General features: G+C 36.0%; 2 protein-coding genes and 1 non-coding gene across 4 annotated transcripts; all 3 read left to right on the forward strand.

Moving 5' to 3' along the window:
* The first annotated feature begins 7806 nt into the window (after positions 1-7806).
* Positions 7807-9730, forward strand: LOC130982451 (agamous-like MADS-box protein TM6). 2 transcript variants are annotated; one of them, XM_057906460.1, is made up of 7 exons: positions 7807-8251; positions 8343-8412; positions 8493-8554; positions 8645-8753; positions 9016-9057; positions 9159-9203; positions 9340-9730. In XM_057906460.1, the coding sequence occupies exons 1-7, from the start codon at positions 8064-8066 to the stop codon at positions 9529-9531; spliced, it is 708 nt and encodes a 235-aa protein (XP_057762443.1). In that variant the 5' UTR covers positions 7807-8063; the 3' UTR covers positions 9532-9730. The 2 variants fall into 2 exon arrangements, with proteins under 2 accessions (XP_057762443.1, XP_057762444.1); XM_057906461.1 differs by having other exon boundaries at positions 7813-8251; positions 9343-9730.
* A 1554-nt stretch (positions 9731-11284) lies between these two features.
* Positions 11285-12698, forward strand: LOC130979551 (LRR receptor-like serine/threonine-protein kinase FLS2). The gene has a single exon (XM_057903012.1). It carries the CDS (start codon positions 11287-11289, stop codon positions 12571-12573), a length of 1287 nt encoding a protein of 428 aa, XP_057758995.1. The 5' UTR covers positions 11285-11286; the 3' UTR covers positions 12574-12698.
* Positions 12699-12886: 188 nt separating this feature from the next.
* TRNAG-GCC (transfer RNA glycine (anticodon GCC)) lies at positions 12887-12957 on the forward strand. The gene has a single exon. It is a non-coding gene; the product is annotated as a tRNA-Gly (tRNA).
* The last annotated feature ends 972 nt before the right edge of the window (positions 12958-13929 follow it).

The raw sequence follows: 13929 nt of genomic DNA on the forward strand, positions 1-13929 counted from the left end.
ACTTACAGCAAGAGAAAAACGGGTATTCTCCAACCAAATAAAAATTCTAAAGCTTATATCCCAAATAAGACAAGAAATGTTACTGAAGAATGTGAAAAGAATCAAGTGAAAAAAGAGAAGAGTTGTTAGAGAAGGTAGCATCTTTCTAGAGCTTCATCAATGGAGGTTAGTCACTGCTTCCAGAGTTCCGGACTTTGCAATAGCTACTACTTCTTGAGGAGAAATGACTTTGGCTTCGAAGATTCTCAAGTTTCTCATCTTCCAAATCTGTCAGATTAGTATTGCAGCCAAATGAGTTTCCTTTTTCATTTGTCTTCTCTCTCTGAGTTGTTCCTAGAGCCATAAATGCCATCTCCATGTTTTTGTTTCTTGGGTTGTTCAGGAAAGGCTTGCTATTTTTCAAGCGTTCTCTGATTTCGGGCACTGGGTGAGGTAGCGGAGAGTTGATTCCATTGTAGCATTACATTGATTGTAGATTGGGTTCACCATTTGGATTCTAGAGTGTAATCTTTCTTTGACTGGTAAGCCTTCATGCATTACTTTTCAGAGAAAAATTTTAATTTTGGGCTGGCATTTTAGCTTCCAAATTGAATTCTAGATTTCTCTCCTTCTGCATTGTTCTAGCAAGAATTCAACTGGTGCATGATAAAACTGAAAGGCCAACGTATATCAAGAGGCAACCAACTAGCATTCACTCTTCTCCTTATTCCAAATAACCATATCTTCTGCTGTTCTGATGGTTGTGTTTATGATTGCCTGCGCCACTCAGTGTGTGAATATTGAGTTGATTAGCTCTTGATTCTAATTTTGATTTGGTAGGAGTAGTTCAGAAGCCTAAATCGGGTGATTGTGTGAATGGTTAAGAATTTGAATTTCATTTGGTTGAATTTGCTTTATCCAGTTGTCTACTAAGATTTTAACTAAATGTCCCTTTCCAATTTTTCAAAAAATGCCTTTCTCCAAAACTTTTCTACCCTCCAGAATATTTTTCTAATCCCAAGATGATTTATTATCTATTTTTGCACGTAGGAAGGATGAAAATTTAAAATATCTGCTTTGACAGACCTTGTAAATTAGATAGTGAGACCGAGAGATCAACCTCTATCCTTGTTTTTCTAACATAGCCAAGTTAAAAGTCCTGAGATCCTTAAAATTTAGCCCACCTTGGTTCTTTGGTCTACAAGTAATCCACCAATTAATCCACTGCATCTTTCTCTCTATGTTCCTTTGGCCCCAGAAAAATTGCATTATTGACTTTTGGATGTCCTCTAATAGTGTCTTGGGGAGCTTAAAGCAGCTCAATATGTAGAGAGGTACTGCAGTTGCCACTGCTTTTATTAAAACCTCTCTGCCACTAGCTGAAAGCAAGGCTCACTTCCAATGTTGGAGTTTTTGCAAAAGTCTGTCTTTGACAAAATTAAATGTCTCCTTTTTTATCTATTGACCACTGCTGGAAGGCCTAAATACTTGTTCTGACAGCCAACATGTGGTATAGAAATATAGTGCAGCCAGCTAATCATGGATTGATAGAGGAGTGTTCTTACTAAAGAAAACAGAAGACTTATCTAAATTAATCACCTGACCACTCATCTCTTCATAGTCTTTTAACAACTTTAGTAAAATTTCTCAATCTTTCACTGTCACTTTGCTAAATAAAATAGAATCATCCGCAAAGAATAAATGACTGAATTTAGGGCATCTGGGGTTCAGTCTCAAACCAGAAAACTCTAGCCTCCGTTCTCCTCTGTGGAGTAGATGGAAAAAATCCTCTGCACAGAACAAAAATAGATAGAGGGAGAGAGGATCATCCTGAAGTAATCCTCTACATGGTTTAAAAAAACCATGAGATTAACATTCCACAGTAATAGAGGAAGAAACCATCATCACACACTCTTTGATCCAGTCCATTCACTTTTTGCAAAATCCCATCTTGTTCATAATTTCACACAAAAGTCCACTCAACCCTGTAATAAGTCTTACTCATATCAAGTTTCAGAGCCAATTCATAGTCTCCATAACTCTTATTCTTTAGAAAATGCATAAACTCATGCGCAATTAAAATATTATCACTAAACAATCTTCCTCTAATGAAAGCTCTCTGAGTATCACTTATCATCTGATTTATTACATGTTGTAGTCTTTGCACCAAAATCTTAGAAATAATTTTATAGAAAATACTACTAAGGCTAATTAGTCTAATGTGCTTCATAATATTAGTATTTCTAATTTTCGGAATAAGGCAGATATTTGTATGATTGAAAGTTTTCAACAATTTACCTCCTGAAGAGAAACTCTTGACTGCACTAATTACATCCTTCTTAATTAGCTCCCAATACAATTGAAAAAACTTTTATGTAAACCCATCATCTTCCAGAGCTGAAAATGGATTAATAGAAAAGACTGCTATTTTAATCTCACTATCTTACAGTTCTAGTAAGCATTCGATTTGTGCGAGCATCCACCTTCGTAGGAATTTCTTCTAGAACTTCCATAGGTTCCCTTGGGTTATCAAAAGTAAATAGATTAACAAAATATTCTTGAGCTACAGCCACAATACCTTGTTGATCAGAGGCCATGTTACCACATTTATCAACGAGTTCTTGGATTTTATTACTCCGGCGTCTTGACTGAAATTTAGAGTGAAAGAACTTTATGTTTTGTCACCCCAATTCAGCCATTGCACCCAAGATTTTTTCTTCCAAAACCGTTCTTCCTCCTCCAAGTTCTCCTCTAACTTAGCCTTCAGAATTCTTATTACTGTGCCATATGCAGCTGCTCCTTTTCCTTTTTCTTCTTTCAATTTCTCCTGCACACTTCGAATCTGTTGTTTTGAGTTTGAAGCTGCTGATTTTTGCCATTCAAACAATTTATGCCTGCAATATTTTAGTTTTGCAGACATTTTAAACATGGGTGAGCCCATTACTTCCATGTCCCAAGAATGTTTAACAATTTCCAATACCTCTTCTTTATCGCACCAACGCTTTTGAGACCTGAATCTTCTTCTTGACCTTATTTCTTCCTTTTCTGAATTAATGAGTAAAAGGCAGTGATCAAATATTGTACCATCCAAATAAGATACAAAACTATTTGGATATTCTGCTCTCCATTATGTCGAGACAAGTGCTTTGTCTAGCCTTTCCTGAATAAAATTGCCTCCGAATTGCCTATTACTCCATGTGAATTTCTTGCCTTCATATCCCAGATCCACCAATTTAGCTTCATAAAAAAATCATTGAATTTCTGAATGGATGATGCTGATTTCATCCTTCCTCCTTCCTTCTCATAATAGGCCTTTATAGCATTGAAGTCTCCTACCACTAATTGATGCTCTCCCAAATTATCCATGACTTGAAGTAACTGTCCGAACTGAGCTTCTCTAATAGCTTCATCTGTATGGAAGTGCACACCAAAAACTTTTCATGTCTTTGCATTTTGACCATCTTCCCATACAAAGTGCACTAGAAAAGACTCAAAAACTCTGACTTGCACTTTCGTTTCCTCCTTCCAAACAACCATTAACCCTCCTGCCTGTCCAATCGAGTCCACGCAAAACAAATTCGAGAAACCAACATCCTTAGTCACCCTCTCCACATGTGAGGTATTGTTTTTGGTTTCACAGAGAAATAATACCTCAGGAGAATGGGATTTAACAATTCTTTTAATGTTGTGAACTGTAAGGGGTTTCTCCAAACTCCGACAGTTCCACATTGTCATCTTCATGGATCATTAGGTGCCAATTGTTGGGCGGCACCCTTCCCTTTCTCATTTTGACTTGTTTCTACCAAACAATGCTTCTTACTTGCTACCATATCCTCATTTTTCTCTGTTCTCCTTTTAACCCCCGTCACCTTATTGTCCATTTTACCTCTCCTTGCCATATACTTTAAATGCGACTTGTGTTTCCCTTTAGTCTTAGGTGCACTGGCCGAAGCACTAAAGGAAAATATGCTTTCGGAGTTAAAATTAAGTTCTAAATTTTTTTCTCTATTCTCCATCTATGCTACTTTCTCAGTGTTATATTGCTTTTTTGAACTGGCTGATCAGCAAGAACCAAAATCCTTCCCTCTTTCTTCTGTGTTTTACTTTCCACCTCATTTTTCTTAACTCTTTTTCGTGTGTTAACCCTCATTAACCGAGAGATTTGCAAAGCTTTTAATCAGGCTTAACGAAATTGACTTTCTATCTCTTTGGTATTTCTTCTCTAGCTGCTGGTCAACATTTGGATTCTAGTTCTCTTTTTGGGAGTTGACCCTCCTTTCAAATTGTTCAACTCTGACCCAAGGCCCCCATTTCTCTTCCTCAACCTTCTCTGTCGCTGATTCCTCAAGGAATTTGCTACATCCACGAGTTTGATGTCCCAAGAATCCACAATAGTAACAAAGGTTTCCTATTCTTTCATATTTGACTTGTAGCTCGATCACCTTCTTATCTCTCTTTGCAATCTTCATCGATCTTCGATATGGTTTTGTGATATCCAACATAATCTGTACTTTAACTATTTGCTCGTCTTTTCCTCTTAAGATGAATAAGTCACATCCATCACTTCCCCTATCACTCTCCCAAACTTTCTACCTAATTCTTTCATTTTACAATGTTCCAGTAACCCCCAATTTTGAATCCATATATGCACTTGTATGAATTCAGTTTTTATAATTGAGTCTTCTCCTTTTCATCTTTTTAGGTTGAGAATATAATTTTTAAATAGTCAAGGGGCTCCATTCTCAATCCTAATCATCTCAATCTTCTTTTCAAAGAAAAATTGAAACACGTTGCCACCATGATCCAAAACTTTGAAGCCCTCCGATTGTCTCCAGATCGTGAGTAGAGCAGCCTCTAACGTACCAGTACTGAACTTACGATGAGCCATTAATCTCCTAATAACTAGACTTCTTGTACATTTCTCCAAACTTTTTTTTATATTCTCCTCACCAAATTCAATAATTTGGTCTTCCTCCAATACCTTCCATGCTTCTCCTAATCCTTGAGATGCAATAGATGCTATCATTATCAATTCGTGTAGACTTACTCATAGAAAATTTAATATGGATTAATCTCAAAATTTTAGCAGAGCACTTTTTAAAAAATTCTAGCTGTAGGGTGCTTTAGATCCATTTATATAAAAAGTGATTAAAATTTAATTCTATGTTATTTATAGGTTTATAACATGTTTAACTTAATTTTATTTGCTCTCAACCTATAAATATTCAATTTTATTACAGGTCATAAAAAAAATGTAATATTTAATAATTTAAATATTTTAAAGTTATAATTTAGTATTTATATTTCATTAAATAAATTTAATTTTTATATAAATAAAAATGTTAAATTTTTAATTGAAGATTTTGGTTTGGTGGTTAAAAGGTTTTTATATGAATGAAAGATTTAGGCCGCGCTCAACCCTATCCACCCCTAGACAGCAAGGAGTGAAGAGTAACTACGTATGGGACATTGGGACACAAACAATAATATTATTCATTCACTTTCTTAATATATAGAGGGAGTTTCCTTTTCCTTTTTATTTTTTAATTTTTTTTTTTCGGAAGGACAAAGAATCGAAATAGAATGTACTGTGGATAGAGATATTTCAAATAGCTCTGGGTCATGGCCTACTGAAATAGAATAAGACCAAAAGCTAAAGGGTAAAATGAAAATAAAAATGTTAGGAAGTTAATACTTTTAATAAAAATTGATAATTTTACTAATATGAGTTCAAATGCAAAATAAATATAAAAAATATTAGTTATATAATATTTAATTATTTATAATATAAAAAATACTTATTGAACCATTCCTTTCTAAGACATTCAAATTCAGTGTACTTTTTTACAAATCCCACGGGATCTATCTCCTCTCTTATTTTTATTTCTTAATAATAACACTTGTAATAAAAATATAAAAAAGGTTAGCACTCAAGAATCAAGATTAATGTGTTGCCTATCGGCCAATACACTTAAAATAAAAAGAAAAAAGGGTTGGTTGTTGTCCAATCCAAAGTCACGTTGAGTCATTGACACTTGCAAAACCTTATTGTGAGAGTCAAATCCAGCAGACCTACCATATGCCTATTCCCTAGCTTCTCTATCTCTGCATCCAGAAATATACGAAATCTCCAACCCCCTTATACAAACCTCAAATCAAATTATCTCATCTGCTACCCACATCAGCTACAATATTCAAAACGAAATGTATAAATAGGCAATAAAAATATTAAATAATATAAATAATAAATATATTAAATGTTTAATTTAATAAATATATAGATGATTATATTTATTATTTTTAATTGTATAATTATTTTTTTTTATTTAATTGCTAGATGTTCAATTTATTAAATATACAAATAGTTATTCTAATAAAGATTTAGGAGATAACTTGAAATAGAATAATTTTGACTTTATTGCCAATTTTATAATCTATTATTTATGTTTTTTATTAAAATCATTGTCTATCTAATAAAGTCTCAAAAAAAATTATAAGACTCATGTTTTAAAAATTTTAATATTTTAATAATTTTGTCTATTAATCTTATTTTTATATATATATGCACGATAAATTCTAATATGTTTATGTTTACAGTGATTAAGATGACCATCAAACATTAATATTAAAATTAAATGTATATTTTTTTAAGCAGTGTTCTTACTTTAAAACACTGATGATAGTAGGTAGCGACCTACTAGAATTACATATAGTGAGGGATGAATGATTAATACGTATGTATGGATGTATGGATGAGCTCATGAGTTGTGAGATGAAGAAGAAGCAGCCGTGAAGGAGTGGAGAAGTGCGATCATAATGAGAAGGCAGGCATGTGACCACTGACCACAAAGATGGGACGGGTCCATTGCTATCCAACAACGTTAATATCTTCGAACTCTCTCCATCAACCCATTGGCGTGCCTCGATTCTGCTGATCATCATCACCCTCTCACAATTCTAACCTAAGCTACCTACACTTACAATATTATTATTGTGAGATTTTATCTAATAATCAACAAGAGATGTTTACTACCTACTTTACTATACAAAATGAATAAATACAAATAAGATGCTGACAGATACATGTAATTGCAACAGCACGAATGTGCTGTTTGCTTTCAACATCAATGTGTGTCTGCTGGCCGGGTGCTGAGTGCCGATAGATGGAGAGTTAACCCCACCCATCAACACTCAATTAATTTTACCCATAAATCTTGCTTCAATATATGTTGTGCTGCTACAACAATGTTTCAGTCATCTCTTTGATTTGTGGATATGAACTTTTTCCAATTGATTAACCAAAAATACATAAGATAAGTTGGGAAGTCACTTAATTAGTGTAGCGAGCTCAGTCCCATTTGCATGAATAAAAGAGTGAGTTGATGTGTGTTGTGATAACATGTTTGGGGTTTGGAGTAAATGATATGGTTTGAGTATAATAACGACAAACAATAATATAATGCAAGTAAGTAAGGGAGGGAAGTGAATGCACGAATCTATACGCTAGCTAGCTAAGTACAAGGTTACAAAATACAGTGGATTCAACTTAACATTGTCACCTACTCACCTTGCCAACATTAGTTAGTGAATAGTTTTTAATGCTCCATATCCCAACTCTGATTTAGACCACACAAACCTGTGTGTCCCCCGAACCGAAAAGTACACACACTTGAGTTAACACATCAGATACGTGATGCTGTGCCCCATAATTAACCAATAAGTATATTATAATAACAATAACAATATGGCGAGGTGGTTGGATTATTAATTATTACAAGTTGGGAGTAATAATAGTAAGGGAAGGGGAGTTTGCTTTTGACACAGGTTGAGGGATATAAGGAGTTAGAGTCCAAGGTTACTTTATGAATGGCAGCATGGATTTCCGAATATGGAAAGGGTGTTCACTGCTGCTTTGTGGTGTGCGAGTTACTACTCTCTTGGCTTTATTATTCTCTCTTTCTCTCTCACACACCACACCTTCTATTAATATTGGTAGGTGTTTGGAAAAGAGGGAATAATAATAAGTGAACAAGATCCATAAAGGAGGAAAAAGCAAGGAAAAAAGAAAGAGAGGGAGAGATCAGATGGGTCGTGGAAAGATTGAGATAAAGCTCATCGAGAACCCAACCAACAGGCAAGTTACATACTCAAAGAGAAGGAATGGTATCTTCAAGAAAGCTCATGAACTCAGTGTTCTCTGTGATGCTAAGGTCTCACTCATCATGTTCTCCAAGAACAACAAGATGCATGAGTACATCAGCCCTGGCCTTAGGTAATCATCATCATCATCATCATCATAATCTCTCTCTCTTTTTATTTTAATTATTTATATTCATTTCTACCTTGTCTACTTCTGGAACCAGCACAAAGAAGATCATTGATCAGTATCAGAAAACTTTGGGAGATATCGATCTCTGGCATTCTCACTATGAGGTTCAACTTAACAAATCATCACTACTCAACTTTTACACCCTATTTTTTTTTCTTGTTTTCTGATTTAGTTTCCCGTGCAGAAAATGCTTGAGAATTTGAAGAAACTCAAAGATATTAACAATAAGCTCAGAAGACAGATCAGGTAAGATACAATATAAATCTTTCTAAATAAACCATTATTTGAACTTATTGGTATGGTACGGTTAATGAAAGTTGATGGTTGTTGGAACAGGAATCGGATAGGGGAGGGTAGCTTGGATATGGATGATATGAGCTTTCAGCAACTGCGTACTCTTGAAGAGGATATGGTTTCTGCCATTGCCAAAATACGCGAACGAAAGGTGATGAACTACATGTGCTTCTCTTTAATAATAGCCGGATCCAAAACTAGTTTACAATTCTTATATTTTACCTATTTTTCAAGTAACTCAAAATTCAAGTTTAAAAGCAAATTAAACAATAATACACTATTTTGATTTATCTCATTTTTTTAGATTGGTGATTCAGCTGCATAATCCGTGTTTCATATCTAAAGATTTCTTATCCTGTAGGATTTAGATTAATATGGCATATAATTTTAAATTCTTCGGTTCTTTTTCACAGTTCCATGTGATCAGAACTCGGACTGAAACCTGTAGGAAAAAGGTGAGCAGTAATTGTGGTCAATCACATAATAATAATGTTGCTTTTGTTATTTCTTTGATGAATGATTATTGTTGGTGCTAAATAAATTTTACAATATACAGGTGAGAAGCTTGGAGCAGATGAACGGAAATCTCCTTCTTGAACTTGTAAGAACTTTGGTTTATTTCTTTTGATTAAAAAATGATATATAGAGGATGGAAAGAAATGAATTAATGATTTAATAAGTTTAATTTGTTGTTGTTTATGTTGTTGCTATGGGATGAATATACAAATACGACTAAGAAGGAAAAGTGTGTGATCCATCCACAATTTATATTACACGATGAAGGAGAGCAGGAATCAGCAGTTGCACTGGCCAATGGAGCCTCCAACCTCTATGCATTCTGCCACCACCATACTCATCTCAATCACCACCTTCATAACCACCATGCACCACCAGAACCCTTCAAAAACGATGATCTCCGCCTCGCTTAATTAATGTCCACCTCTCATCTGTAAATTAATTACTATTGCTTGCTCTTTAAGATTTTGTATTGTATCAATTAATGAACCTATTCACCACCTAAGGTTGCTACCTACCTCCCTCTATAGTATTTTGCAAGAGTGTGATGTGTAATTAAACGCTATATATGCGTGCCTCTAATGTATTATGTTATATTATTAATTGCTTTAATTTGCTCCTTGTTAGGGATAATAACATCATATATTATGATAATATTTACGACGCCTAAAGAGAGGTCTGAAATCAAAGACAAGAGAATTTAATTTGCTGTCCCAGTGGGACATGTACATGTACGTCGTGCTGTATATGTGTTAACAAATTGAAGGCAATCTGGAGTTTAAGTGCATAAAATTAAGTATTGGCAACAAGTGCATGTAGTCCCAACATTAAATATGGAAGCAAAGAACTCAACGGTCATAAAGAATGGAAGAGAAATTATTGAAATCCATCCACCGCTTAGACGGTGAGCTTTGTAGAGTAGCTGTCAGAGAATTGTTTCCAAGCAAATCTAAATACATAACATCAAAAATCCAGTATACTCTAGACCCAAACCAGAAAGGGGAAAAGAAGTTTAATTTCACTAGAAATCTGCAAGTATCTTGTCATTTTTGGGAGATTATTGACGGAAATTATTTTAGATATAGAAAAAAGGTTATTTTGTTTAAATATAGATGTTTGGAGTATTTTATAGAGTTGTAGAGGTATTAAAAAAGCAGTTCAACACGTTACTTATATGTTGTGCGCCACGTAGCAATACGTTATTTGTGTGTTGCATGCGATTGTGCCACGTGTTCAACATGTTGGTTGCGTGTTGACTCAATACGATACCTGCTTGCAGCGTTTACCCACTTGTATATACACTAAAAACTTCCATTTTCAGGTAAAACACACCTTTAAAATCCATATTAAAATTTTTTAGCCGATGGATGAGAGTTTTTTTTATTTTTTTTGGTTCATGGAGATTTGAGTTATTCACTTATTTGAGAGCAATAAGGAGTTTGAGCAAAACCTATATAGTTTCCTGTGAATAATTCTCCATAGTGAAGTGCTGGCCCAGTTATTCAATGTACAAGCTGGGTCACCTCTTTGATTATAAATGGGCTTAAAACAAGAGATTCCTTTGACTCAAAAACATATATATAAGTTGTAGTTACATGGTCAGCGAGTAACCAGTTCATTAATGATTAAACAATTGACCTGGCTAAGACCAAAAAACCTATATCTGGAAATTTGTAGTTCAGATTCTAATTATTAAACCGTTAAATATAATTTTGATAATGATAGGTGCGGATCTAAATGAGTGCCAAGCGGATATTAACAAATTAAATAACTTGGGGTTCAGCTGTGTAACTTGCAATGATATATGACTTGTGTTGTGTCAATAGTAGGACTTTCCGGGTCACATCACCCAATTCATTTAGTAGCAACGGTTTGGTGAGTGGCCTGAGTGCGTTTGTTTGGTAGCGTGACTTTGCCAAAATTTCAAGTTACATAGCTATTAACAATAGGTGTATTAACATTGTTGGGACCCGACGGCTAATTCAGTTTGCAACCACTGCCAGTCTGCACTTGATTCTCTAATCTCAACCAACCACCTTTGTCTCTAGTTTCTTCTACCTTACGAATATTTGACTAATCACCGCTTAATATTATTTTATCATAATTAGCATCAAGCATAGATGACACAACCGTTAGCCATCAAACAAAAAATATAATAATTAGCAGAGATGCATCACTATTTATTCCTTGTCATTACCATCACCAATCCTATCACTGAAATGGGTTGGTGTTTTCGTGTGATTTCCCTATTATTATTGTTGTTGGGAGCAGAATCAAAGACTCATTGGAGTGACACACAGTTTCTGAAGGATTTCAAGAATGGGATTCACCCAAGTTCTGTGAACCCCGGTTCCTGCTTAAGTTCATGGGACTTCACTCTCGACCCGTGCGATAATCTCTTCACTCAGAAATTCACGTGCGGCTTCAGGTGCGACTCCATCGACTCCGGCTTGAGCCGAGTCACCGAACTCGCTCTCGACCAGGCCAGTTACTCCGGTCCCCTCCCTCCAACTTGGAATCTTCTTCCCTACCTCCAAACCCTCGATCTCTCCAACAACTTCTTCTACGGCAACATCCCCGGCTCCCTATCCAACTTGACTCGCTTGCGCCGACTCGCCCTCTCTGCTAACTCCTTCTCCGGCGCCATACCCTCCTCCATTGGCTCACTCTCCACTCTCGAGGAGCTCTGTCTCGATCACAACAACCTCACCGGAGCTATCCCCGCCACCTTCAACGGCCTCAAGAACTTGAAGAGGCTGGAGCTTCAATCCAACAAGCTCCAGGGTTGGGTTCCTCCATACTTGGGTCCCCTGAACAACCTTAACTACCTGGACGCCAGCGACAATTCCCTGATCGGAGAATTGCCAATCTGGCTGCCGGCTTCCCTGGTTCAGATTTCGATGAGGAACAACAAGTTGAGCGGAGTACTAAAGCCAGAAGTGTTGAAAAACTTGAAGGACTTGCAGGTTTTGGATTTGAGTTGGAACAAGCTGAGTGGGGCAGTTCCTTTTGCACTTTTCGAGCTACCATCGCTGCAGCAATTAACGCTGTCTTTCAACGAGTTTTCTTCCGTGGAAGGAAACTCCGCAGGATTTGAGAAGAGCGGATTGATCGCGGTAGACATAAGCAACAACAAGCTCAGGGGTAGTTTGCCATGGTTCATGGCGTGGATGCCTCAGCTTTCGGCATTGTCGCTGGAGAACAACATGTTGAGTGGCATGATACCAAAGGAGTATGCGATGAAGGTGGTGTCCCCGCGAAATGGGGAATCAAGTTTTGGGAGGCTTCTGTTGGGTGGCAACTACTTGTACGGAGGGATACCTCACCCTCTGTTGGGTCTTAAACCCGATTCTGCAAATGTCAGCCTTGCTAATAACTGCTTCTATAGGTGCCCTCGTACCTTCTTTTTCTGCCAAGGTGCTGCCCAGAAGCCCCCGCCACTGTGTCATAAGTAATCCATCACTTCTGTTAATTCATTTTTTATTTAATTATAAATTCTCTTGTTCAAGTACTCTACTGTTGTATGTTGAATGTTGATCACTAATAACAATTATGATGCAGTAGTCACGTTTAATATGCATACCAACACCTTCTAGTACCAACTACATAAACCATACTTGATTATGCAACTAATCAATTCACATAAATTTGCTTTAACCATACTTGGCTGAAAGTATTCTAATATCAATTAAAATAAGCGCCAGAATGATGGGGTGGCTTCTCAATATTCCATACAAGAAAATGTGGCTCGATGATTGTTCCCAAAAAGCACCAGTGGTCTAGTGGTAGAATAGTACCCTGCCACGGTACAGACCCGGGTTCGATTCCCGGCTGGTGCAATTTTTTTACATCACTTGGATTCTGTATTAGAAATTCATGACCTTGGCTTAAATCCTATTCGTTACGGTTGCTTAATTGCTTTCACTCTTTTGCAACTCTGTGCAGTTGTCAATGTAAGAAAATGCAAATTTCACCAAAGGCACAATGGCACATGTATATAAACACTGATTAACCATTCTTTTTCTATAAGATGAAAGCACACTTAGCTTCTGTTTAATTAACTTTTGACAGAGAAAAAGAAGCTAAGTATAGCTTAGCTTGTATTGTATATTATGCAGTGCAGGGATAAGGTTAGGTGGTTAGCACTACGGAATTGGTTGAGTGCGTGTCACACACAAACATGGATTTGGACTCTTTTGGTTGCTCCATTCTTTTCTGCTTTATTATCATGTATGGACCATTTGCATGCTCTGTTGGGTCTTGCTCATTCAGATAGATGCAACTTATAACTTATAACTATGTGTGTTAGTATGCTTTCTTTGCTATTATTTGGTGACAGCCCAATTAATTATTAGTTTGCGTAATTAAACGCGTGGTGGGGGACCAATCCATGTTGATATCATATAGAATATAACATGTTAATAATCATTATTGCTAGCTGGGTAGGTAGCTAAGCTATACTATCAGCTAATTATGCAGTAAAGTGAAAAGTCCCTTGTATTAAGAGTATTGCTCATTCCGGTAATTAGAAGTCATATATATGATATATCATTTTCTTATTCACTTCATAAACAACGATTCAAAAAATATCGAAAACCTTATGGATTAGATTTTGTTACCAACACCCAACCTCTTTGATAGAGATGAATTTTGTCTTAATGAGAAATTTTTGTACTTCCATTCCTAATTAAGATCACCCAAAAAAAAAAAAAAAATTGGGGTCTTGTTTAAGATTTGAATGGAGGTGAGTGGCGTGCATGATGATGCATCACATTACGCTTACACACATGTTGGTGATTGAATAATAGACC

Source organism: Arachis stenosperma, chromosome 5 (genome assembly GCF_014773155.1).
Source record: "Arachis stenosperma cultivar V10309 chromosome 5, arast.V10309.gnm1.PFL2, whole genome shotgun sequence".
Classification (NCBI taxonomy): Eukaryota; Viridiplantae; Streptophyta; class Magnoliopsida; order Fabales; family Fabaceae; genus Arachis; species Arachis stenosperma.